The sequence below is a fragment of the Sorex araneus genome, chromosome 8 (assembly GCF_027595985.1).
Source record: "Sorex araneus isolate mSorAra2 chromosome 8, mSorAra2.pri, whole genome shotgun sequence".
Classification (NCBI taxonomy): Eukaryota; Metazoa; Chordata; class Mammalia; order Eulipotyphla; family Soricidae; genus Sorex; species Sorex araneus.
In genome coordinates this window covers 52,345,430-52,371,001 of record NC_073309.1, presented here as the reverse complement: position 1 = coordinate 52,371,001, position 25,572 = coordinate 52,345,430, and the positions used below count along the sequence as shown (strand labels likewise).

The 25,572-nt window shown below is 50.4% G+C and overlaps 4 protein-coding genes across 5 annotated transcripts; 2 read left to right on the top strand and 2 right to left on the bottom strand.

The window, feature by feature from the left end:
• Window positions 1-364: 364 nt before the first annotated feature.
• Window positions 365-1,906, bottom strand: LOC101541561 (ferritin light chain). The gene is made up of 4 exons (XM_004619819.2): window positions 1,568-1,906; window positions 1,231-1,377; window positions 832-957; window positions 365-656 (listed from the first exon to the last, which is right to left on the bottom strand). Exons 1-4 carry the CDS (start codon window positions 1,667-1,669, stop codon window positions 504-506), a joined length of 528 nt encoding a protein of 175 aa, XP_004619876.1. The 5' UTR covers window positions 1,670-1,906; the 3' UTR covers window positions 365-503.
• Window positions 1,907-4,796: 2,890 nt separating this feature from the next.
• BAX (BCL2 associated X, apoptosis regulator) lies at window positions 4,797-9,699 on the bottom strand. 2 transcript variants are annotated; one of them, XM_004619816.2, is made up of 6 exons: window positions 9,584-9,688; window positions 8,955-9,006; window positions 8,722-8,868; window positions 8,320-8,455; window positions 5,489-5,593; window positions 4,797-4,959 (listed from the first exon to the last, which is right to left on the bottom strand). In XM_004619816.2, the coding sequence occupies exons 1-6, from the start codon at window positions 9,615-9,617 to the stop codon at window positions 4,855-4,857; spliced, it is 579 nt and encodes a 192-aa protein (XP_004619873.1). In that variant the 5' UTR covers window positions 9,618-9,688; the 3' UTR covers window positions 4,797-4,854. The 2 variants fall into 2 exon arrangements, with proteins under 2 accessions (XP_004619873.1, XP_012790761.1); XM_012935307.2 differs by lacking the exon at window positions 8,955-9,006 and having other exon boundaries at window positions 9,584-9,699.
• An 8,127-nt stretch (window positions 9,700-17,826) lies between these two features.
• LOC101538142 (ferritin light chain 1-like) lies at window positions 17,827-22,897 on the top strand. Its single transcript, XM_055146462.1, has 3 exons — window positions 17,827-17,928; window positions 18,076-18,297; window positions 22,850-22,897. Exons 1-3 carry the CDS (start codon window positions 17,827-17,829, stop codon window positions 22,895-22,897), a joined length of 372 nt encoding a protein of 123 aa, XP_055002437.1.
• A 1,267-nt stretch (window positions 22,898-24,164) lies between these two features.
• On the top strand, window positions 24,165-24,917 carry LOC101537872 (ferritin light chain-like). Its single transcript, XM_004619734.2, has 3 exons — window positions 24,165-24,269; window positions 24,371-24,643; window positions 24,792-24,917. The coding sequence occupies exons 1-3, from the start codon at window positions 24,165-24,167 to the stop codon at window positions 24,915-24,917; spliced, it is 504 nt and encodes a 167-aa protein (XP_004619791.2).
• Window positions 24,918-25,572: the final 655 nt, after the last annotated feature.

Here is a 25,572-nt window from a genome sequence, read left to right as displayed (position 1 = left end):
CCTTTGGAGCTGGTCAGAGTACCATGAATGGCGCCTGGTTACCATGAACATCTCTGACGCTCTACTCACTGTATAAAGGGGCCCAGATTGATACTTCACCTCCCAGGACTGAGCCAGAAACTGTCACTTTCACTCACTCAGCAAACGCAGACTGTTTGCTTATGCCAGAGCACTCCTAAGTGTTTGTTTGCAACCAGCAACCCACAAGTCACATGAGATCTGGGGCTCTCCCGTGTAGGAGGGGCAACACCATCACCTGGCCTCAGAGCGGAGTTAGAGGCCTGATACAGAAGCCAAGATGCCAGAGAACATCCATGTATATGGATTCCACCTCCCTTCCCACACCACACACGCATACACATAATCAGTTGCTGCAAAAGCTTTATTGGTTATTTGGTCCACTTCAGAAGCTGCCCAGGGAGCAGCAAGGACTCAGGTCAAGCCCGTGATACCAGGGGACACCATTTTGGAGACTCAAAGGCCACGGGGGGTTCGAGAGGCGCCTAGTCGTGCTTGAGGGTCAGCCTCTCGAAGAGATACTCGCCCAGCCCAGGCTGGGGGCTTGCTAGTCTGCGGAGGTTGGTCAGGTGGTCGCCCATCTTCTTGATCAGTTTCACCTCTTCGTCCAGGAAATGGCTCTCCAGGAAGTCACAGAGCTGAGAAATCGGGGGAAATTGCTTTCACTTAGATACTGTTAGGCTACAGGTGTAGCCGAGGTTCAGGAAATGTACCCCCCGCCCCCAGTGTAACAAAGCTTAGACAGTCATCTCGGCAAAGGCTTGAAGGATGGATATTCACGGGTGAAACGGGGAGGGTTTGGTGTTGACTTACATGGGGATCCGAGCGGGTAGAACCCAAGGCATGCAGATCCAACAGGGCCTGGTTGAGATTCTTCTCCAGGACCAAGGCGGCTTCCATGGCCTCCAGCGTTTTACCCCACTCATCCTGGGAAGGCTTCTAAAGAGAAAGGGGGGGAAGGGCTCACTAGTCTGGCATGCAAAGGCCTTAGAGTATTTCCCTGCGCCCCCAGCCTCTGCAGAAAATTGGAACTACATATTCTAAGAGACCGAGAGCGGTCTGACCAGATCGGATCTAAAAGCGCCTGCATATCTTCAACCTCACTGGAGGCCGAGCAGAGCCCCGGGGCAGGGCTGGCGCGCAGGACCTGCTGGGAGATGTAGTCCGCGCGCAGGGCCTGCTAGGAGTTGTAGTCCGCGGCTGAAAACTTACCTGCACGTCCTGGAAGAGGGCGCGGCCGCCACGCTGGTTTTGCATCTTCAGGAGGCGTTCGGCGCCCTCGCGCTTCTCCTCCGACAACTCGCGGAAGAAGTGGCCCACGCCCTCCAGAGCCACATCGTCGCGGCTGAAATAGAAGCCCTGCGGGAAGGGATGGCGGGAAGCGCGGTCAGCGGAAGAGAAGGCCCTGCGGGCGCGCTCCACCCTCTGCGCCGCCCGAAGGGACAAAGACGGCTCCGCGTGCGCAGAGGCCCGGGGCGCGCAGCTGGGGCGAAAGGGGATGGGGGTCGGGGTGGGGAACAGGGATCGGAAACTGCCTGGGGACCCTCACCAGAGAGAGGTAGGTGTAGGAAGCCCGCAGATGCAGGTTCACCAGGCGATTGACGGCGGCCTCCACGTCGGAGGAATAATTCTGACGAATCTGGGAGCTCATGGTTGGTCGGCAGTGAGAAGTGAAGATCCAAAAAGGATGCTAGATGGTCCCGGGGGAGAAAGGGCGGCCGAAGAGTTGGTTCCGCAGGTTGCGACTAGAAAGAAAGTTGAGATGGTCGGAGGCAGGCTGGTAGGGCGTCCCCGGGTCTGTTCCGTCCAAACACTGTTGAAGCAAGAGACAGATCCGCGGGACCACCGAGCGCGCTGCGAGAGACTGCGCAGGGGCGGCTACTTTTATTGAGCCGGGGCTCCAGGGGGCGGTGTGTCGGGGCAGGGCCGCCAGCCAATTGGCGCGCTGGGAGGCGGGGCTTGGAGGCCGCGAGTGACCAACCCGCAGCCGAACAGAGCCCCTACCCCCACCCCCACCCCAGCCCTGTGGTGGGCAAGTCACGCGCTCTGAGCGCGAGACCGTTGTGAAATGGGGATTGGGGCGTGTAAGGGATTTCGCGGGTGGCAAGGGTTCTAAGGGCTGATTATGGGAAATCGAGGCCTTGGGGGGGCCTCTCTGGTAGGTGGAAGATTCATGGGGATACAGGGAGTTCTGGATGTCCCTAGGTTGCCGTGGAAGTAAGCTGGATTCTGGGATCGACTGTCTAAGCACTTTGCCGGAGCTCTGAGGTTCCTTCACCCCCGGCGGCAGCTGGATGGCTGGGGTTTACTTTGGGCGATACAGGAGCTCGGAATTATTGAGAAATTCGGGAGACTTCATGCTGGAGACCTGTGGGGCAATCGGGAGCCCTGAGGCCACTGAAAACTGGTGAAAGTGTATTTTCTGGAACACACCCTGGAGACCGCTTTGAGCTACCTTGAGCTGAGCTACCAGCTTAGTAGGGCTGTTTTCCAAAGCCTTGGGGTTCACTGCATATCCCACCCCTAAGAGGAAGAGAGAGAACTTTATAGAAGCCTAGTTAGGGCTTCTTAGAAAGAGAACACTTGGAAAGAGATGAAATACTTGGAAAGAAACTGAAAGAAGATGGTCCACACACTGACGGAGAGGGAGCCGTTTTGGGTTTGGGGGGCAATTTCAGTGATCAGGCTTTTTAGAAGCTGAATTGGGGAGGATTAAACTATCACTGAACATTTGGGGTCTCTGAGGTTGCATCCCCAGGAGACAGACTGGTAGGCAATGACACACATCTGGTGTGTCTGGCCCTAGGCAGGCTCTCGGTCTTGCTTGACATGCACTCCTGCTAGGATACACATGGAGTGGCCTGGGGTTCTGGGGCACCCTGGACAGTGTGGGACGTGTGGACAGGCTGGCTCTCTTCAGCTGGTTAGCACTTCTAGTGTGTGTATGGGGGGGTCACACCCGGCAATGCTCAGGGGTTACTCCTGGCTCTGCACCCTGGAATTACTCCTGGCTGTGCTTCGGGGACCTTACTGGGATGCCTCAGATCGAACCCGGGTTGGGCACTTGCAAGGCAAACGTCCAACCTGCTGTCCTATCACTCTGGGCCCCGGTGAGCACTTTCAAAGTGTGCCACACCAGGCTCGGGAGAGCATGACAAGCTGACTGTAAGCTTTGCGTGGTCCCCTAGAACTGGGGATGGTTCGAACACATTGCTGTGTTTGTTGGGCCCCTAACCCAAAACAATATTAAAGTGTACCCAGTCAGGACTCACTTGCTTGGAGACTAGCTGGAAGATGCCCAGACTCAAAGGGACCCATGGGAGTGTTCTGATGAAGGCCATGGGTGGGCTGGACTCAGGGGTGTGAGGGGCTCAGGGCTGCTTTACTAAAAAACCCCTCCATCAGCCAGGCAGAATGCCCCCTCAGCGGGGGTCTGGAGTGAAGGGGCCTTGGAGCTGACAGCCAGAGCAGTTGTGCTGAGTCATGCTGAACTCAGCATCGGGAAGGGCTGGAGGGGAGGGTGGAGTGGGGCACACTGACCTCATCCCCTCGGGGCTGCCTGGCCGGTGGGTGGCCCTGACACAGTCCTGGGTAATACAGTCAGGGGGAAATAACCGCAGAGGAAGCTCCAGCTAGCTCCCTCCCCCTGGGGGGCCTTGGAGAATGTTCTTTGAGGGTCTGTCTCATGAATTCCCTAGGTGGGTTCCCTGTGGCCCTACTGTCCCCCTCTGTGGACTGGTGACTCAGTGTCCCTTTCCTTGGGCTTACGTCTGGGATACCTCTCCTTCGGTGTCTCTGGGGGAGGGATAGTTCCGATGACCTAAGTTACTCATTCACCAAGTCCTGCCTCAGCCGAAGACCTTTAGCCCCAGACAGGACCCACCTCGAGGGGCCTGTGACAGTGGCCCCAAGTTCTGGGAGGGGGGTTAGAGTGGCCTGAGGAAGGCAGAGCAGGCACCCCTGGGACCCGGGGAAAACGGGGAACACTGAGGGCCAGAAAGGGAGAAAGCACCGCAGACCTGGTGCGGGGAGGGCTCCGGAGAGACTGGAATTCTGGGTTCTCCTGATTTCTCTCCTCTAATGACTAGGTCTGGCCAGCTCAGCGGGCAGGACAGGGCCCGCTCCCCACCACTGAGCCTGCTCTTCCCCCAATCCCGTCGGTCTCCCTAGCTGCTCCCCCGCTTTTTACCCTTTTAGGGCCCACGCCCAGTGGTGCTGCTATGGCTACCGGCATACTCCCAGAGCTGCTCAGGGGTCCCTGGGGGTGCTGGGGGAGATCATGGGGTCCCAGACATTGGCTTCCACATGCCAGACACTGACTCATCACTTTGAGGTCGTTCAGGCTGGGGGGTGCCCTAGGGCCCAGCCTCCTCTCCCCTCTTCCAGCCTACCCCAGGGGGCTTCAGAGACCTCCCCAGAGCCAAGCCCCTCCCTTCCCCCAACTTTCCACTTTAGTAAACATGCACCTTTCCATGTCCCCTGATGGAAACATGGGAAGCAGCTTCTAGGCCCTGGGTCATCTCTGTACCCTGCAGGCTGGCTCCTTCCCACAGACACCCCCCCACCCTCAACCCCTGACTGCCAGACGTGACCTCAGGGCAACCCAGCAAGCACTGAACCCCCTGAGAATGCCCGCAGTCAGGTGTGTGCCCAGTGACACAAATTCAAAGAGTGGCTCAAAAGAGGTTTATTATCCTCCCCCGAGACCATCACCCCCCAAACCCCAATAATTACAAAAGTAAGAAAAATGCCCAGGACCCCCCCGCCCCAGCCCCCCCTCCCCGAAAAATGCCATAATTTATGCAGAAAAGACACAGTCCAAGGTGGCTGCTGGCCTCAGCCCATTTTCTTCCAGATGGTGAGGGAGGCGGTGAGCACGCCGGCCACGAAGATCGTCACTGTCTGCCACGTGGGGGTCCCGAAGTAGGAAAGGAGCCCGTCCTGGGGACAGAGACATTGGTCACCTGAGCACCGTGGGAGATGGGGGGATAGCTCCCGGCCAGGGCACAAAGGATAAGGGGGGTGCAGAGAGAGGTTCAAGGGTGTTGAGTGGAGGGACTTGAAGAATGATTGTCAAAAATTTTGTCAGAGTAAGGGTTACCTAGGCCCAGAGCCATGGTCCAGGCGTTACAACCTTGTGTGTAGCAGACTCCAAATTCCACTTTTAGCATCCTGTGCCCCCTCCACACCCCCCGTACTGCCTGGGGCTGCTCCATTGCAGCCCTGAGAGTCTAGAACCTTTTCCGGCCCCTCAGTGGAGTGAGCCAGGAACCAGAGGCATTCCAGAAGCAACCATGGACCCCAGGCAGGCAGAAGGCTAGCGGTGTAATGAGGTCAGAGGTCATCAGGAGGTCAAGGGGTCAGAGATGGGTCAGTGGGCAGAAGATGAAACAGGGGTGACTGGGAATGGAGATGGGGGGATGGGTTCAGGGAAAGCCGGAGGGTCAGGGTGCGGTGTCCAGGGCCTCACCCAACCACCCTGGTCCTGGATCCAGCCCAGCAGCCGCTCCCGCAGGAAGTCCAGCGTCCAGCCCATGATGGTTCTGATCAGCTCCGGCACCTTGGTGCACAGGGCCTGCAGGGAGTGGGGCAGGCCTCAGGGACAGAAGGTCAGCAAACCGGAACCCCAAGTCTTCATCCACTTTGCTTTTCCTCCTGGACTTGTGTAGGTTCTTGCCACTGGCCATCACCCCACCTGCCAACCTTCCTGACTCCCCAGATCCGCCCCTGACTCCCCAGATACTCGCCACGGACACAGGCCGAGGTGAAGGCTTGACCCACAAGCCCTTGTGAAGGTGGCCTTGACCAAAGTCCAGCTTGTTACTTCTACATGCCTCACAGGTGGGCCTGTTTCTGGACTGTCAAGCCCACCAAACCTCACTGCCCCAGGATCTTTGCATGTGCCATTCTTTGCCTGAAGAAGCCTTACAAGATCCTTCTCACGCACCCCTCAAAACTCAGGTTCTCATACCACTTCCCCAGAGTAGGTGACCCTAACTTTCAGACCTGACATCCCCATACCCCTGCCTCTACATATCCCCACACTTTTTTTGCTTTTGGTCTCTGGGCCACACCCAGAGATACTCAGGGGTGACTCCTGGATCTGTGCTCAAGAATCACTCACTAGTAGAGTCAGGAGAAAATATGGGATGCCAGGGATTGAACCCGGGTCAGTTGCATGCAAGGCAGACGCCCTCCTCTAGCCCCTCTACCCCCTTTTTATCCAGCTTCTGTCCATTTATAAGCCATCACCCTGCTTTCCTGTCCAACAGATCAATCCTGCAAACACCAGGAAATCTACCTACCTCACCTAATCCTTTACTTTCTCTAAATACCTGGAGCAGGCTGGCGGGCTTCCTTTCCCCCAGTATTTCCACTATATCCCTAAAGGTTCAAGAATTCTAGCTGAGCAGTCAAATATCTGCAATCCAAACTTCACTGTGAACTTCTTATTTATGGATTTGGTTTCAGGGCCACAGCCAGCGGTGCTCAGGGCTTACTCTTAGCTCTGCGCTCAGGAATTACAGTCAGTGGTACTTGGGAGACTGTATGGGATGCTGGGGACCAAACCCAAGTCGGTCGAATGCAAGGCCAAGTGCTCTCCCCAGAGTGCTACTACTCAGGCCACTAACTTAAAATTTATCTTTGGGTCACACCCAGAAGTACTCAGGACTTAACTTCTGAACCTAGAACACTCCAGTTTAGAAAGAGCATGGCCAGGCGGAGAGATAGGACAGCAGGAAAAGCACCTGCCTTGCATGCAGCTCACTAGGCTGGAGTCAATCCCCAGCACAACACAGGATCTGCCCCCAAATCACGCCAGGAGTAAGTCCTGAGCACAGAGCCTGGAGTAAGCCAACCACAGCCAGGTATTACCCCATCTCCCCCTGAAAAAAAATCTGGCAACTTTTTTGTTGGGGTCAGAGAGATAGTGGGCAGGGTATTTGCCTTGCACGCAGCCAACCTGGGTTCAATCCCCAACATCCTATATGGCCTCCTGAGCACTGCCAGCAATAATTCCTGAGTGCAGAGCCAAGAGTAACCCCTAAGCATCAGCAGGTGTAATATCCTCCACCACCTCCCCCCAGAAAAAAGAGTCTGGCAACTCTTCTGTTTTCTGTATTACACTTGACAGTGTTCAGGGCTTACTCCTGGCTCTGTGCTCAGAGACTGTGCTCAGGGACTGCCCCCAGCAGGTCCCTATTTAGAGACATGTGCAAGACAAGTGTTCTGTCTGCTGTCTCAGCGCTCCAGCCCCTGGCAACCTTTTTGATCTGGTAATACTGTGTCATTAATTTATATGTACACCAATTTAATGAGCATTCCCAGATCCAAAGGAACAGTCTACATTCAAATAATGTTCAGTGGCAGGTTGGGAACCTGCTAATTACCTGAAGGTGATCCTGATAACTTACAGACAAGGTCATTTCATTTTCCTATTTGACATCACTCAACCCATCCTGCCTACCTCAGATAAAAGCTGGTCCTTTTTGGGAAGGAGTCCAAAGGGCATGGGGGAGACCCAAGGGCCACTCCCAGAAATATTGGGTCAGTGGGCAGGAAAGCTATATGCCCAGGCAGGGCAATGCGGTACTGTTTCACCTGGCTGAAGTCAGGCGGCCCTGTGGTGCTGGGGTTTGAACTTGTGGCCCTGCATATACAAAGCATATGCCCCGGCCCCTGTGCTACCTCCCTGACCCCTAACAGAGTGAAGTCTTGGCTTTCTACACTAAAACTGTCCTAATGCACCCCGTTTTCTCTATCTTGCCACAGGCTCGGTCCAATCCCAGGACCTTTGTACTTGCTGCACCAGCTATCTGATGACTTTCCCTACCTGATCTTGATAAACCATTGTAAGCTCCTCTCCTCACTATGGCTTAGCATCCCCTGCTCTTTCCTGGTTTGTAGTCAATCCTATCTCCTTAGCTGATCATGCTCAGTGCTTCAAACAGAGAGACAGACAGACAGACAGACACTCAAACACACACACAAACACCAAGGCACAAAGACCTAGCCAGCTTCCTTCACTGTAGCGGTCCTGCGGGCGCCCAGACAACCTTGACCGAATGAAGAAATGAATCAAGGAGCAAACTGCCCCCGCTGTGTCTCAGTTTCTTCTATGGGTACCAGCTGCTATAGAGGTACATCTAATGGCCCCTCCATTCCAAACACACACACACACACACACACACACACACACACACACACACACACACACACACACACACACACACACACACACACACGCCCTCATGGTAACTGAGGGACCCTCCCCTAGCGTTCAGCCCTGCAGTGGCCTACCTTGAGCACCAGTTTGCAGGCAAAGTAGAAAAGGGCAACAACCCGGCCCCAGTTGAAGTTGCCATCAGAAAACATCTCTGCGGCCACCCTGAAAAAGACTTCCCGGGGGGAGTCTGTGTCCACGGCTGCAATCATCCTGTAGAAAAAAGAGTTGATGCTCAGGGGGAGGTAGAGCAGGGCCAAGTGGAATCCTAGGGGGCCGACACAAACCAAAGATTGGGGAACCGAGGGCTCAGTTATAGTGAAAAGCAAGAGGGTAAGATGGGCATTGAAGAGGCAAGACATTCAAGGGAAAGGGAGGAGGGCTTCAGGATCCCAGTGGCCTCCGGGGGAGAGGGGGCCAAGGCGGGCAGAGGGCCGAGAGCTGGGGTTTGTGGGTACGAAGGGGCCCAGGGAACGCACCTCTGTAGCTCCATGTTACTGTCCAGTTCATCGCCGATGCGTTTGAGACATTCGCTCAGTTTCTTGGTGGATGCATCTTGCGGCGTCTGCTCTAGACCCAACTCCGGCGTCTCTCCCCCCATGCGACCAGCTCGATCCTGGATGAAACTAGAGTGGACAGGGGCGGGCATGCAGAGTCAGCAGGGGGGTGTCACTCCTTAAATCTGCCCGCAACAATCACACCTCAAACTCACCCCTGAAGCAAAAGGGCCCCTGTCTTCATGATCTGCTCAGAGCTGGTGGGCCCTAGAGGAGAAAGGAGGGAAGAGGAGCCTGGACTCTGGGGGTCCTAGGGACTCAGGGGCCGGAAGACTTAAGATCACTGAGGGAGGACAACGCTAGGGGGCACTGGACTGCGGGGCTCCTGGGGGACCCCGACAACTGAGTCCCTGCTGGGAATGGGGGGAACTTAGGCCTGTATCCTACATTCTTCCAGGGGTAGGGGAGATGAGGCTGCGGGTACACTGAGGGCGTTCAGACCTCGGGTCGGCGGGGGCAGCGGGGAGACCCGCCCCTCCCACCCGGGCTAAAGGCAGGAAGTGGAGCCGGCGACAAGCCCGGGCCTGCCCGGGGGCTTGGGTTCTGGGGTCTCCAGGTTCTCGGGGGCCCGAAGGCGGCAGGCAGCGAGGGATCGGGGCGCAGAGGCCGGTAAGCCGGAGACCCCGGGGAGGAAGGGCGCTAGAGGCTGGCAGCGCCCGATCCCAGGGATCCTGCCGGGGAGTGCTTGGAGATCGCACGGCCCCAGGAGCCGGCAGGAGAGATCCGGGGGTACAGGCCGATGACCGGACTCGCCCACCTTCCGCCCATCTGCCTCCCGCCTCACCCCCTCCTCTGGGCTGCTCCCCGGACCCGTCCATCACTGCCGCTCCCGCCGCTGCCGCCTCTCGCCGGGTGCGCCCGGGCGGCCGCAGCACGCCCCTGGTCACGTGAGCAGTCCGCTGAGCGTGCGCGCACTCACGTGACTGCCCCGCAACATGGCGGCCTGCAGCCGCTGCCCCGCAGGGTCTAGAGTCACGTGACCACGATGGGCCCGCCCCGTCCTGTGACCATCCCGATTGAACTTCCCTTCAGGAACGCTGTGGGGCGCACTTTCCCCGGACACCTTTTCGCCTGTGACTCGCAGTCATTCTTCCAGGCCATATTTTCTGAAGCTGGAACGCGGAATGTATGAGGTTCTGGGTTTGATCCTGGAGCATGACTAAAGCTCGGAGGATGATTCAGTGACCAAAAAAAAAAACAAAAACAAAAACAAAAAAAAAGGCATAGCGGGCCCGACCGATAGTACAGCCGGGAGAGCGCTTGCCTTGCATACAGCGGACCCAGCTTGATTCCCCGCCAAGAAGACTCTTGAGCGCAGAGTCAGGAGTAAGCCTTGAGCACTATTAGGTGTGGTCCCCCCAAAAAATAAACAATAAAAACATAAGAAATTAAAGAAAGTTATGGGACTGTGAAGAAAGTACAGCGAGTAAGGCGCTTGCCTGGCATTGCAGCTGACCTGGGTTCTTCGTATCCATAGGCACCACCAGGAGTAATTTCTGTGTGCAGACGCAGGAATAACTCCTGAGCACTGCCGAGTGTAACTCCTAAACAAAATGAATGAAAGGAAGTAAAATCTAGTGGCCGGAGCTATAGTACAGAAGGTAGGGCGCTTGCCTTGCAGGAAGTGAGTTCAGTCCCCAGCATCTCATATGGGTCCCCTGAGCCCTGAGCACAACCAGGAGTAGTTCATGAATGCAGACCTAGGCGTAACCTCTAAGCATCGCCAGATGTGGCTCACAAAGAGAAAGAAAGAAAGAAAGAAAGAAAGAAAGAAAGAAAGAAAGAAAGAAAGAAAGAAAGAAAGAAAGAAAGAAAGAAAGAAAGAAAGAAAGAAAGAAAGAAAGAAAGAAAGAAAGAAAGAAAGAAAGGAAGGAAGGAAGAAAGGAAGGAAGAAAGGAAGGAAGAAAGGAAGGAAGAAAGGAAGGAAGAAAAATCTAGGTGGCACCATAACAGAGTGTGTAGCAGAATGAGCAACCACATTTATTTTTAAAAAATAAACATACATGCACATGCATGTATTCTTTTTTTTTAATTTTTGGGTCACACCCGGCGATACACAGGGGTTACTCCTGGTTCTGCACTCAGGAATTACTCCTGGTGGTGCTCAGGGGACCATATGGGATGCTGGGATTTGAACCCGGGTCGGCCGCATGCAAGGCAAATGCCCTACCCGCTGTGCTATCACTCCAGCCCCGATACATGTATTCTTAGAGAGGAGGGTGACTCCACAGAGAAAGATTACAAGATGTGTGTTTGTGTGAAAACTAAAGAACAATGTAGTTGAAACTTGGCAAGAACCAAAAGACAGGGGAAGAGGGTAAGGCTTGCCTTGTATATGCCCAGATGACCAAGATTTAATTCCTGGCAGGGAATGTAGTCCTCTGAGCACAAGGGCTCTATCCTGCTCATAGAGCCAGAAATATCCCCTGAGTATCTTTACTTTTGGCTCTAAATCAGAGCAAACAAGAGTTGCAAAACTTCTCTCACAGAAAATGATTAAGTGAGGCTATTTATTGTCTTAAGCTCTTACCTTGATCTGGGTGGAAGTATACTTATTATGAAATATATGAAATTTGATGCCCACTGACCTGAACATGTAAGATGCATTCGACTACGTGGTAATAATTATTTTATTTCTCTTTAGTTTTTAAGTTTTGTTTTATTTTTTGGGATTTTTGTAGTGGGGCACACCTGGCCATGATCAGGGCTTAGTCCTGGCTCTACGCTCAGGGATCACTCCTAGCGGATGCCAGGAATTGAACCAGGTTGGTCATGTGCAAAGTAAGCACCCTTCATGCTGTTCTATCCTAGGCCCCATCTCTCTAGCTTTTGAGTGTGATTTTTCAGGACTGGGTGCTGTGGAGCTACTCCCTGCAGTGCTCTGTGGACTAGGCGGGAATAGCTTGGGGCTTCTGCCTGAAAAGTTTGCCCTGCCTCCCTTTCTACCACTCTCCCCAGCCCTTTTATTTGGCGGAGAGGTGGCTTCATATCTAGCGATGCTCAGGGCTTACTCCTGGTTCTGCACTCAGGAATTACTCCTGGTGTTGCTCAGGAACCATATGGGATACCGGAGATTGGATCGAACTCAGGTTGACCGCCTGCAAGGCAAAGGCTCTACCCTCTGTACTATCGCTTCAGTCCTCCCCAGCCCTTTTGTTTCCCCTTTTAAAAGAAACAAATGAAGACTAAGCAATAGTTCAGTGGATAAGGCACTCACACAGGGCCCACCCAGGTTCCATCCCAATACCCCATATGGTCCCCCGAGCTCAGCCAGGAGTGATCCCTGAACACAGACCCTGGAGTAAATCTTGAGCACTGCAGGGTGTGGTCCCCAAACAATTTTTCTTTTGCTTTTTGGGTCACACCCGGCTATGCACAGAGGTTATTCCTGGCTCATGAACTCAGGAATTACTCCTGGCGGTGCTCAGGGGACCGTATGGGATGCTGGGAATCGAATCTGGGTCAGCTATGTGCAAGACAAACGCCCTACTCGCTGTGCTATCGCTCCAGCCCCCCAAAACAATTTTTTTAAAAAGAGAGAGAAAGAAATAACAGAGCAGACAAAATCAACTGGGTTCAAATCACTGCCATGCTCACGGCCAACCTCCACAGACTTGGGATGAGCACCTCAAGCATGAGAATGAATCTGCTGAAAAACTCAGGTATGTGGGTTTTGTGACCAAAATCTCCAGGCACGCATGGAGGTGGGAGTGGGTGACCTCCCCCCATCTCCCTGTGCCTCTGCATGCCTGGCAATCACTCCCATGAAGTGCTTCTGGAACCATGTAAACTCATTAATGGCCATGATCCAGAGACTCAAATAAATCTCAGAAGAGAGCCACAACCTTCAGAGATGCCTCTGGACCCCAAAGTCACCATCCAACTTTAATTCCAACCTTATCACCCTATTAAAAATTTTAGAATTCCTGGAGTGTGCGGCCATGACATCTCATATTCTATGCCGCTGATGCACCAAGAGTAGCACATCACAAATGACAGGATGTAAAGTAAAAGGCAACCAATCTCTGTCAGTGTCACTGTCATCCCGTTGTTCATTGATTGCTCAAACGGCACCAGTAACATTGCCATTGTGAGACTTGTTACTGTTTTTGGCATATCAAATACTTCACGGGTAGCTTGCCAGGCTCTGCTGTGTGGGCAGGATATCCTTGGTAGCTTGCCAGGCTCTCCCAGAGGGAAGGAGGCTTTTGGGGCGCCTCTAATCACCCTTATGGGTCCTTACAAGCTCCAGTAAAAAATTGCATCGCTCTCTTCCAGGAGCTTTGTTTTATAGTCTCTGGATCTATTTTAAAAATTATATATATGTATACATATATATACACACCTGAGCACTCAAGGCTAAACCTGTAACAACATGTTAGTAATCACTTATACAGGGCTTAATGGCTCCAAGGTGAGATACACCAATTTTCACATCCTTTGTTCTAAGGAAAACTTTTTGGATCATTTTTAGGGGATTATTCACAACAAGCAAGACAAAATAAATTATTTAGGATCTGCCTTTGACGCAGGCTTGGGTCGTGGTGGGAAAATTTGAAATAATGGCAATGAGAAGGTGTAATGGTGGTGGGATTGGTGTTGGAATATTGAATGTAATAAATTATTGTGAACTACTTTTAAAATATTAAAAATAATTTTTTAGAAAAATCAACTGAGTTATGTGATGAGGGCACAGCATAAAATGAAAGGATCTACTCCAGGTCACGTTCCATCCTAGCAGAGGTTTGGGGGACCTGAATTCCAGGACTGTCTGAAGCAATGGCTGTTGAAGATTGCAGGTGTTTTCAGTCACCACCCTAAAACACCAGGAGCATGGTGTGACAGGTCAGGTTTATAAGCCCATTAGGTTTTGTGTTTTTGTTTGGGACCCATACCCCGTGGTGCAATGTTGGGGAACAGTTTTCCCCGCAGTGGTGCCCGGACATGTTGCACACTGGTTCAAGGCAGACGTGGGGCGAAGGGTAACAGGCGCAAGTAGAAACACCCTTTGGGAGCAGCTGATGGCTGTTCACTTGCCAGAAACACACATATATTATAGAGGGTCTTGGCTTACAAGAAAATCCAATCACATAAAGTTCAGCATTATTGGCCTATCACCTCTCCAGCTCTGCTTTGCCCTGGTCCAATCCCCATCAAGGCTAGGTGCTGCAGTTAGGATGACTTGCTAAGCATATGTGACAGTTTCTGTGTCTAGGGCTCATGTGACTAGGAGGTCGAGTGAGGCTCAAGGCCGAGCTTGTGGTGCTGGCTGATACCCTGTTCTTGCCAACTTTGCCCGGATACTCCCTCTTACAAGGCTTCGCTTCTGGGCTGCTTTGCAAGGTTGGGTCTTATCTGCTCTAATATCTGTCACCATGCTCCACAGTGCAGGCCTGAGGGCTGGAGCGATAGCACAGTGGGTATAGGGCGTTTGCCTTGCACATGACCAACCCGGGTTCGATTCCCAGCATCCCATATGGTCCCCTGAGCACCGCCAAGAGTAATTCCTAAGTGCAGAGCCAGGAGTAACCCCTGATCATCACCAGGTTGTTACCCAAAAAGAAAAAAAAACACAGTGCAGGCCTTATTCCTGGCTTTATGCTCAAGGATCACTTCTAGCGGATTTGGCTGATTACATGGGGTCAACTGCATGCAAGGCAAACACTCAGCTGCTGTGCTATTGCTCTAGTCCCTTATAGGCCCATTGGGATGATGGGAAACCATGGCAAATCCTGACAAAGGGTGATGTGGCTTTATTAGATGGCTGGAAGGGGAGGAGGTCGGGGTTTCAGTGCTCATTAACTGAGAGCTTGCAAGAGAAGCAAGAACATTGTGTGGGGGAACTCTGGGCTTGGAATCCTCCACAATGACATGAGGAGTAGAGATGGAGGGTGGGCCCTTAAAACGCTCACTCTGACGTAGTGCTGCTGATTCCTACTCAGTAGCAAATACCTTAGGCCCCAAACTGGGAAGATACAGCAGGAGTTTGAGGTGCTTGCAAGCTTCCAGCTCTGGTTTGATCAGGGGCGCAGAGTGGAACCCCCAAGCAATGATTAATAGAAAAATGAAACTGGGAGTAGTCCCTGAAATCTGTGGGGTGTGACCCAAATTCCAAACACACAAGTGCCTGTAGTCCTGCAGGCCAGAAGATGTTTCATTTTCACTGATGGAATGTCCTAATCTCCAGAACAAATTTTCTCTGTACAAAAGCATGTCCTTAGGAGAGAGAGAGACAGAGAGACGGATTCCTCTGAACTTTGAAGCTGCTGGAATCTGTGCTTGGTATTCCACATTGTCTTTTTAGCCTGGTAACTGAGAGGGAAGGAATGTACAGTTTTCAGGAAGTAGGAGCAAATACCCAGCTGTGTTCAGAAAACTTGAGGGACTATCTGGTACTATGTTCAGATTTAGGGCCTCACACAGATGTGCTCTAATACTTGAGCCACAGAAAAGGGACTTTTGGCTTAGGGACCACGAGTAGAGGTTTAAGAAGTTTGGGCTATTCATAGCCCTGTGTGCAGGTATCATTTTCAGCAGTGTGTGGGGAACCATGCAGTGCTGGGGAGCTTAGGGATGAAGCAGTGCATGCAGGGATCACTCCTGGCAAGCTTGAAGGACTATACGGGGTGCCATGGATAGAACCCAGATTGGCCATGTGCAAGGCAAGTGCCCATTTGCTGTACTATCTCTCAAGCCTCTAAATGTGTTTCCCCCCCTATAGTTTGGTTTTGGGCCATACCCCATGGTGCCAGGGGCTATCCTGTAAGTGCCAGGAATTGCACTCTATCTGTCATCCTATTCAGCTATGTCCTACATGAGAAAGAGTTTTGGGGGTGCCGTAGCAATAGTACAGTAGGTAGGGTTTTTGCCGTGCATGTGGCTGACCCAGGTTCAATCTCCAGCATCCTATGTGGTCCCCCAAGCACTGCCAGGGGGAATTCCTGAGTACAATCTAAGAGTAACCCTTAAGTATCGCCAGGTGTGACCAAAAAAAAAAGTTTTGGGGACTGGAGAAACACAACAAGTGAATAGGACCCCAGAAAGATTACAGCAGGCAGGGTGCTTGTTTTGCATCAATTGACCAGGTTTGGTCCCCAGCACCCCATATGGACTCCTGAGCCCCACTGTGGATCAAAAATTTTTTTTAAATGGAGGGGGAAAGAAAGTGATTAATTTGTATTTTTGGCTACTCCCAGAGGTGTTCAGGGCTTACTCCTGGCCCTACACTCAGGGATCACTTCTGGCTTGCTCAGGGGACATTATGGGATGCTGCGGATCAAAACTGGGTTAGCCACATGCAAGGCAAGTGCTGTACCTGCTGTACTATCTCTCTGGCAATCCCAAATAAAATTTCGTTATGTATTTTATTTCCCCAAGCGAGTGGAGTGGGTGTGGATTGGGCTACATGACTGTGCTCAGGGCTTTTTCCCTAGTTATGTGATTAGGGGTCAGTCGTGTAAGGGTCAAGTAGGACTTTTGTGGTTTTGGAGATTGAGCCAAAACTGACCGAGTGAACACCAGCACATAAATACTGTGCTATCCTCAGCGATGGGTTTTTGTTTCATTTTATTTATTTTCAGGCCATTCCCAGGTGGTTTACACAAGCTACTCCTGGTCAGTGCTTGGGTGCCCAACCTGATGGGGCTAAGGGGTCACGTGGTGTGGAGGATCCGTGTTGGCATGAAACCAGATCCTCTGCAGAGAGTGCGACAAAGCATGTGATGAGTGTCTTGAGCTATCACTTCATACCCACAAGAAAGGGTTGTTTTTGGCTGGAGCGATAGCACAGCTGGTAGGGCGTTTGCCTGGCACGAGGCTGACCCAGGTTCGATTCCCAGCATCCCATATGGTCCCCCGAGCACTGCCAGGAGTTATACCTGAGTGCAGAGCCAGGAGTTAACTCCTGTGCATCACTGGGTGTGACCCAAAAAGCAAAAAAAAAAAAAAAGTTTTTTTATTTAGGCAACTGTAGACCTAACTTTGAAGCTATTTTGGAGAATAGGAAAAGACCAGGAGCTACTTCTGGACCGATAATTAGGATGCTGTTCTAATTTATTTGGGTCTGGGAAACAGGCCTCCAAGATAGGCTCAAGGGTGCTGGTTCCAGAATGTTCATGGCCCTTTGCAGTTCCTGCCACATTGAATCAGGGAATGGGATGGGGGCGGGGGCTGTTTGAACAATAGGATCCTGGAAAATAATAATGTGTCATTTCCAAGTTGAAACAATCAGAAACACTGGGACTTGCTCTGGAATCTCATGCAGTCCCCATTTGGAAAAACAAGCTGCTGAATAAAATAAAATTGATGTCCATGAGAGTTATACAGTTGCAGAGGCTAGGTCTTGTACCCTGTATTGTTTCAATCTAGACACCACATAGGGTTCCCTGAGAATTAAATAAAAAGAAAGTTTACCAAAAAAAAAAAAAAGGCAGACAAATTGTACCGTGTGTAAGGCACTTGGGTTCATCCCCCCCAATCACATAGGGTCCCTTGAATACCGCCAGTAGTAATCCCTGAGCACTGCCATGTGGCCTAAAACCAGCAACCAAAAGAAAGAAAAAGTTAGGCGCCGGAACGATAGTAGACCAGACTAGTATGCGACCAACCTAGGTTCTATCCAGCCTACCGGAAGTGATTCCTGAGCACAGAGCCAGGAGTAAGGAAGCTCTGGTGGGTGTGGCCAAAAGCAAACAAAAAACTCTCTTGGGCTCCTCTTAATGCTGATTGGATAGATCATTCTCGGTTCTAGGGCATGCCTCCCACAGAGGCCAATTGGTAGGCAGCTTTCCTGAAATGTCCCGCCTCCTGGGGGGCGGGTGCAATAAAGAAGCCGCTCCTTCCACAGTGCTCTCAGTCGCTCAGAGGTTCCAACGTGTGTTGGAGGGGCTGCTTGGGGCTTCCTCATGTATTCACCGCAGATCTAACTAATACCTCTTTGTGTATCTGTGTTTTTTTTCTAGCCACAACCAGCAGTTTCATCACTTCAGCCTTCCTCAACCAACCAGTATTATTTTTGGCGCTTCAACCATGATCTCTCAAATTCGTCAGAATTACCCCATAGAAACAGAGGACTTCCTCAACCACCTGGTGAACCTGTACTTGCAGGCTTTTTATACTTACCTCTCTATGGTGAGGGGCCCCAGGACAACCCTACTCTATGCCGCCAACTGTGAGCCATCTGCCCTCTGCACATTCGCTACTCTTGATTGCCCTGCAGGGTCTCCACCCCCTATCCCTGTGCCTCCAGTTCACCCTTGCTTCCCATCTCTCCCGCAGGGCTTCTGTTTCAGCTCCCAAAGAGGGACCCCGGATCCCGTGGGCCCCTTCCACCAACTGGCTAAGGAGAAGCATGAGGTCTCTGACAAGGTTCTGGTTATGCAGACCGACTCTGGGGGCCGCGCCATCTTCCACAGAGTCCAGAATCCTCCCAAAGATGAATGGGGGACAGCCCTGGAGCACATGGAAACCACCCTGGCCCTGGAAAAGAAACTCAACCGGGCCCTTTTAGAGCTTACATGCTCTGGGAAGGACCAACAAAGATCCCCATGTAAGAAAACCCCCTCCCCTCCAACCTCATCCATAAATCCCACCCCTGAGACCTTTCCTGGGGTGGCTCCTAGTTTTGGGTAAATTTTATCCTGAACCTGGTTTCCATGAGGCCCCATTGTTGTCTAAGTGAATGCCATTTCTCTCTTTGTCAGCTCTGTTTCTTCCTGAGACCCTTCCTAGACGAGGAGGTGAAGCTCATCCAGGAGATGGGGGGCTGGATGACTATCCTGTGCAGAGCAGAGATCCCCCAGGCTGCCCTGAGCAATCACCTTGTTAAAAAACTCACCTTCAAGGAGACTGGGAATGCCTCTAGCCCTGAGTGCCTTTGGGTTCCTATTGTCCCCCCAGTGTCAGGACTTAACTTTAGTGCCCTGTTTTCTCTAGAAAGGTGCTTGCCCAGAAGATCAAATAAAGTTTTTTCAGAAAAAAAAAAAACTCTTGTGTTATACTGAGAGTTTGGGTTTTATTTATTATTGCATTGTAACCTAACCTTATACTTACTATTTTTATTTATTTATTTATTTATTTATTTATTTATTTATTTATGCTTTTCGGGTCACATCCAGCGATGCACAGGGGTTACTCCTGGCTCTACACTCAGGAATTACTCCTGGCGGTGCTAGGGGACCATATGGGATGCTGGAAATCGAACCCGAGTCAGCTGAGTGCAAGGCAAACGCCCTATCCGCTGTGCTATCACTCCAGGCCCCCTGTACTTAGTATTGAAACTAAAATGATGCATATTATAGCTTTCTAAACACACTTCACCTTGGCTATCCACCTCAGATCACCCCTTAAAATGTTAGGAAATTGGCCAGGGGTGCTCTACCCCCTTTACACTACAGAACAATTGGCCATGATTTAACCCTATAACCAGAAAATGCTAGTAAAGACAAATTATTTCCTTTCTGAGAAATGTTTGTTGTGAAGGTCTGGAGCTTCAGGAGGTCCACCAGGGAAGGCCAGACCTCAGAGACATGAGCTAACATTTGTTGAGGACTTACTGTGTAGTTGGGGCTGATTATTTGTTATGGCCTTTAAACTGTTAAAGTAGGGTTTTTTTTTTTTTTTTTTTTTTTTGCTTTTTGGGTCACACCCGGCAATGCACAGGGGTCATTCCTGGCTCATGCACTCAGGAATTGCCCCTGGCGGTGCTCAGGGGACCATATGGGATGCTGGGATTCGAACCCGGGTCGACCGCATGCAAGGCAAACGCCCTACCCGCTGTGCTATCGCTCCAGCCCCTAAACTGTTAAAGTAGGTTTTAAACCTGGTCAGTGTTCTTGATGGACTGTGGCTTAAGATGATCATTTTGATCATTGGAACTCTTTTATTTTACAGCTCAACGGTTTACACCCTGACCCAAGCTGTGTAGCAACAGCAAAAACCATTCTTCCTATACAGAGAATTGATGCAATTGTATACCTTAAATATCCACACTCCTTAGTAGTTTATTTATTTCTTTTTTTTTTTTTTTTTTTTTTTTTGCTTTTTGGCTCACACCCGGCGATGCACAGGGGTTACTCCAGGCTCTGCACTCAAGAAATACTCCTAGCGGTGCACGGTGCTCGAGGACCATATGAGATGCTGGGAATCGAACCCCGGTCTGCTACGAGAAAGGTAAACGCCTTACCAGCTGTGTTATCACTCCAGCCCCTCCTAAGTAGTTTCTGCTGATTTGTTAAACCGTTCTGCTTATGTAGGCAAATGAATATGTGGTGATTTTAGGATGACCAATCAGATTATAGTTGCCCTTATAAAGGCAAGAAAGATGATCTCAACCCTCATGCAAATTAGGTCAGTTGGGCGACCAATCAAATCACATATGGAAATTTTCTTTTTTTTTGCTTTTTGGGTCACACCCAGCGATGCTCAGGGGTTACTCCTGGCTTTGCACTCAGGAATTACTCCTGGCAGTGCTTGGGGGACCATATGGGATGCTGGGGATTGAACCCGGGTCGGCCGTGTGCAAGGCAAACGCCCTACCCGCTGTGCTATCGCTCCGGCCCCTCACATATGGAAATTAAAGCATGTCATAGGCTCTATCAATGGCCTGGTCTTTCCCCCTTTTACAGTCCCTTCCTGCTTGCTTGCTCCCTAACTTAACCAGATCCTGGTGCCTCCCATCCCTGAGGAGACTAAGACTGAGGGAAGCCTGGGGAGAGAGCTCTGAAGGACGCCTATTACGTACTACTTACTCCTCGCCAAGGTGAGGTCCCAAACCATGGAACTGCTCACAGGTGTCTGCTTCAGGAAATGTAGGGGCTGGAGCAATATCACAGCGGGTAGGGCGTTTGCCTTGCACGCGGACAATCCGGGTTCGATTCCCAGCATCCCATATGGTCCCCCGAGCACCACTAGAGGTAATTCCTGAGTGCAGAGCCAGGAGTAACCCTCTGTGCATCGCCAGGTGTGACCCAAAAAGCAAAAAAAAAAAAAGGAAATGTTTTCCCTCCCTCTCATCTCATTCATCCACTAAATTTATAATCTAGTGGATCCTTTGATGCCGGGTTCTCTTGCATTTCCCTCCAAATCAGTACCACAGGATCACCATGTAAACCAAGTCTATTGATTCAGGAAATAAAATACCAGTATCTGTCTCAAGAGAAGATGACGCCAGAGGTCTTCCTGAATGCAAGAATTTCAGACAGCCTCTTACTTTCAGCCAAAAAAACCATGGACTTTCTTTTAGGCCTGGGGAGAATGCATTAGGGATTTGCCTACTCAACCCATAAGACATCAAAAACTACAGCCTCCAGAATCTCATGAGGCAAAATAATGTTTTAAACCAGGAGTAAGCCCCGAACATAGCTGGGTGTGACCCAAAAATCAAAATAGAATAAAAAGTTTGCTATTATGCTCCATGACTGTTGGAGATTATTACTGCACCGTAACAATATGTTCTACTAACAAGTTACTCATTTACATCTGACCACAGTTAATTGGTTGGTCATGCACCTACATACAATATTAGAGTAAATATTGAGGGGCAAGTTTGGGAGGAAACCTTAAGGGGGTAGCAGATTAAGATGATGCAAAGATGGAGGAGAGCCAAGGCCAGAGAGATGGTACAGCGGGTAATATGCTTGTCTTGCATATGGCCAACTTGTGTTTAATTCCCAGCACAATCTAGAGAACCCCAAGCCCTGCCAGAAGTGATCCCAGAGTTCAGAACCAGGAATAAGCCATGAACACCATTGGGTGTGGCCCCCAACTTTTGGGGGAGAGGGGCCAAGAAAGGCAAAACTGAAGGGGGGCTTTCAGTTAGTTCCTCATCCTTAATCTAAATGGTCTTTTTAAAATTAAAAAAAAATTTGCTTTTTGTGTCAGATCTGGTGGTTCTCAGGGGTTACTCCTGGTTCTGCACTCAGGAATTACTTCTGGCAGTGCTCAAGGGATGCCGGGGATAGAACCCAGGTTGGCCATGTGCAAGGCAAATTTCCTACCTGCTTTACTATAATTCCGGTCCAAATGGCCTCTCTTTTAAACTAAATAGAATTAAAGGCTGCAGATCTCAGTCCATTGTAGGGGAGAAGTGACAGTTATGGCAGTTGGGAATTTCAGTTAGTCTATGGGCAATCTGATTGACCATTGGTGGCCAGGTTTCTGGGCAGCCAATAAGATACCAGAAACTTGAGAGGGATGGGGAGATAGAATATATAAATGCAGGTAACTGTAGAATGGGTAGTGGAGGTTTGGTGATGTTTGTGTGTGTGAGAAGAGTTGCTTTCAAGAACACACAGCAACTGTTTCTGCAGTCATTCCAACTTAAATAAACAAATAAGCTATAATAATTAAGTGTTCCAGTGATTACACTATCCATAGGAACCCAGACATGATCCCAACCTGCTGTAACAATAGTACTCCTTAGAACACTGGCAAATCAGCCAGGAATGATCTATCCCTACCCACAATGAGGGATATTTAACTAGGCTTTAAGTAGTGGAGGTCTGGAGCTTCAAGAGGTCCATCAGGAAAGGACAGACCTCAGAGTGAAGGATGATGTGCTGACTTTGTTGAGAACCTACTGTGCATTAGTGGCTGTTCATTTGTAATCACATTTAACCTTCAATGTTGGGACCTGCTTTGGATTCTTGTGAATTGCCTGTAAGATTATCCCAGGACCATCAGAGACACTGTTTCAGCTCTTTTAACATCTCTGTTGATATTATCTACAGATAGGAAGACAGGCAAACAGGTAACAAAACTGAGGAAGCAACCGGTGGTCTAGTCTAGTGAGTGACCTAGGTTTATATACCTTGCTTACCCTCGTAAGCACGAATTTACCCCTCGTAGTAAATACTGTTATTTGATTGGTTACTTTGGATTAGGTCATCTGATTGGAACAACCTATGAGGTGTGTATGCAAATGATAGTGGGTGGGGTTGAGAGATAACCAATAGGATTGAACATGCCTTTATAAGGGCATAAAAAGTGATCACTTATTCCTTTAAGCAAATATGTCTGTAGGGTGACCAATAAGCCCATGCATCTAAATTAGGTGTATAAGCTGTTCCGGGACATTACAGAGTCGTATTGCCCACACTGAAGAGACACAGTCAGAGGGAGACCTGGGGAGAGGGTTGTTAAGGACATCTCCTTCCCAAGGTCACACAGATGTTACACCAAACCATGTTCTGTCCCCCGTTTTCCACCTTGGGAATTAGTGGAAAATACTCTCCTGATCCGATCTCCTGCACCCTCCACATTCTTCCATCACATTTACTCTCTAGTGAATTCCCTTGGTGGTCACGGTATCAAGTATCAAGTCAGTATCACAGGATTCCCATGCAAACAGTCTTTCTTTATCATAAAACATGAGTGTTTGGAGGAAGGCTTTCCTTGCCTCTTCAAGGTTTTGAGTCAGAAATTCACTTTCAGGCAGAGCCCCAGGACTTTTCTTCTGGTTGAGGAAAGCCCTGTAAACAATGGCGTTCTCGTGGAACTGGGAACACGCCCCCAAAACAGGCTCTGGATACCCTTGCTCCGGGATATTCATGGCTCTCTGCCGTTGCCTGAAGTGTTTGTACACTAGAGTCTGAGGAAATGATAGCATATCATTCCTAAGATGAAGTAACAAAAGTCCCTAAAGATCTCATGTGCGACTTGTTTTAGAAGACCCAGCTTCCATATTGTGTGAACACACAAGAAGTTGTGCGCAGAAGAACAAATAATGAGTTTATGCCCCACAGAAATAGAACAGAAGAGAAAAGACAAAATAAATAGAACAGGGGTTGGAGCGATAGCACAGCGGGTAGGGAGGTTGCCTTGCACGCGGCCGACCCGGGTTTGATCCCCGGCATCCCATATAGTCCCCAGGCACCGCCAGGAGTAATTCCTGAGTACAAAGCCAGGAGTAGCCCCTGAGCATCGCTGGGTGTGACCCAAAAAGCAAAAAAGAAAAAAGAAAAGAAAAGAAATAGAACAGAGTGTAAGACAGACAGTCGGCTAGCATGGCGCCAAACCTGTTCCATCCCCACACAATCTTGTAGCCCAAAAGCCTCCGTCCCATGCAATCTCTACTCTGATGCTTATTGGCTACATTAGTCTTCAGTCCCACAAAAGGTCCACCAATTAGCGGACAGCTCTCCCCAAATGTCCCGCCCCATGGCGTCGGGGGCTATAAAAGAAGCCACCTTGCTCGCCCCGTTCAGTCGGCTTGGAGGTTCAGGTCTGTCTGGACGCAACTGATGCGGGAGTGCCCCGTCTGTCTGCCTCCAATCACCTTAATCTTGTTTTCCACTCACAGGCCAGGAATCATCTTCTCATCTACTGTCTTCCCACGAGCAGCAAGCCCCGCTTTTTGAGCTTCACTCATGAACTCCTGGGTTCGTCAGAATTATTCCACTCATGCGGAGGACGACGCTGTCAACCACCTGATTAACAAGTATCTGCGGGCTTCCTATACTTACCTCTCTATGGTGAGGGACCCCAGGAAGACCCCCCCACACACACCCTGTGCCCCAATACTCTGGTTTTGATTGGTCTTCCCTCTAATCCTTGTCCCCCGTCTTTTCCACAGAGCTACTATTTCACCCCGGAAAAAGGGGCCCTGGAACCCGTGGGTCGCTACTTCCGCCAACTGTCAAAAGAGAAGTATGAGGGTGCTTGGAAGCTCATGAGTATGCAGACCGACCGTGGACACCACCTGGTCTTCCACAAAATACAGAAACCTTCCCAGGATCTGTGGGGGACAGTCCTGGAGGGTATGGAAGCCGCCCTGACCCTGGAGAAGAAACTTAACCAAGCCCTCTTGGAGCTGCATGCTCTGGGGAGGGCCACCAAAACCCCCCATGTAAGAAACCCCCACCCAACCTCACCCATGAATCCTGCTCCTGAGACCTTCCCTGGGGTGGCTGCTAGCTTTGGGTAAATTTCATAGTGAATCTGGTTTCCATGAAGCCCCGCTGTTCTCTAATTGAACATTTGTCTTTGTTTCTCAGCTCTGCTCCTTCCTGAGACCTTTACTAAACGAGGAGGTGAAGCTCATGCAGGAGATAGGGGACTGGCTGACCATCTTGCGTAGGCTTGGGGGTCTGCTAGGAGGGGTTTCGCAAGTATTTCCTTGAAAAGTTCACCCTCAGAAACAAGTTGGAGTTTGTGGGACCCCAGATTAGTGCATGTGGTTCCCCCAAGGTGTCAAGGGCCCTCATTTGTTCCTGGGCAGCTGTTTAATGATTGAATAAAACAGCTTATGCAAAAAAAAAACAAAATAAATAAAACTTGTTGTTATGCTAAACTGAGACTTGGAGGTTATTTATTACTCATTTCTGGACCATAACCTAGCCTATACTTACCACTAGAAAAAAAAATTCATGAATATTGCATTCGATAGAGTTCAGTTAATTCTTCTTCCGCAGGTGGGAGCCACACTCAGTGGAATTCAGGGTCAATTCCTGGCTCTGTACTCAGGAATCACTCCTGGCAGGGATCGAATGACTATATGGGGTACTGGGGATCAAACTCAGATTGGATGTGTGCAAGGCAGGCTTTGTGCTGTCCTAGAGCTCCAGCCCCAAGAATTCCTATAAGAAATTTGTAATGTGCCAAAGGTTGGGATTGGGAGGAAAACTGGGGATATTGGTGAAGAAAAGGTCACACTGGTGGTGTTGGAACACTAAATGCTTGAAACAACTGTAAAATGGACAACTTTGTAAATCGTGATGTTTTTAATAAAAATTAATTTTAAAATGGGGGGGGGGGGAAAGAGAACTCCTACAAGGA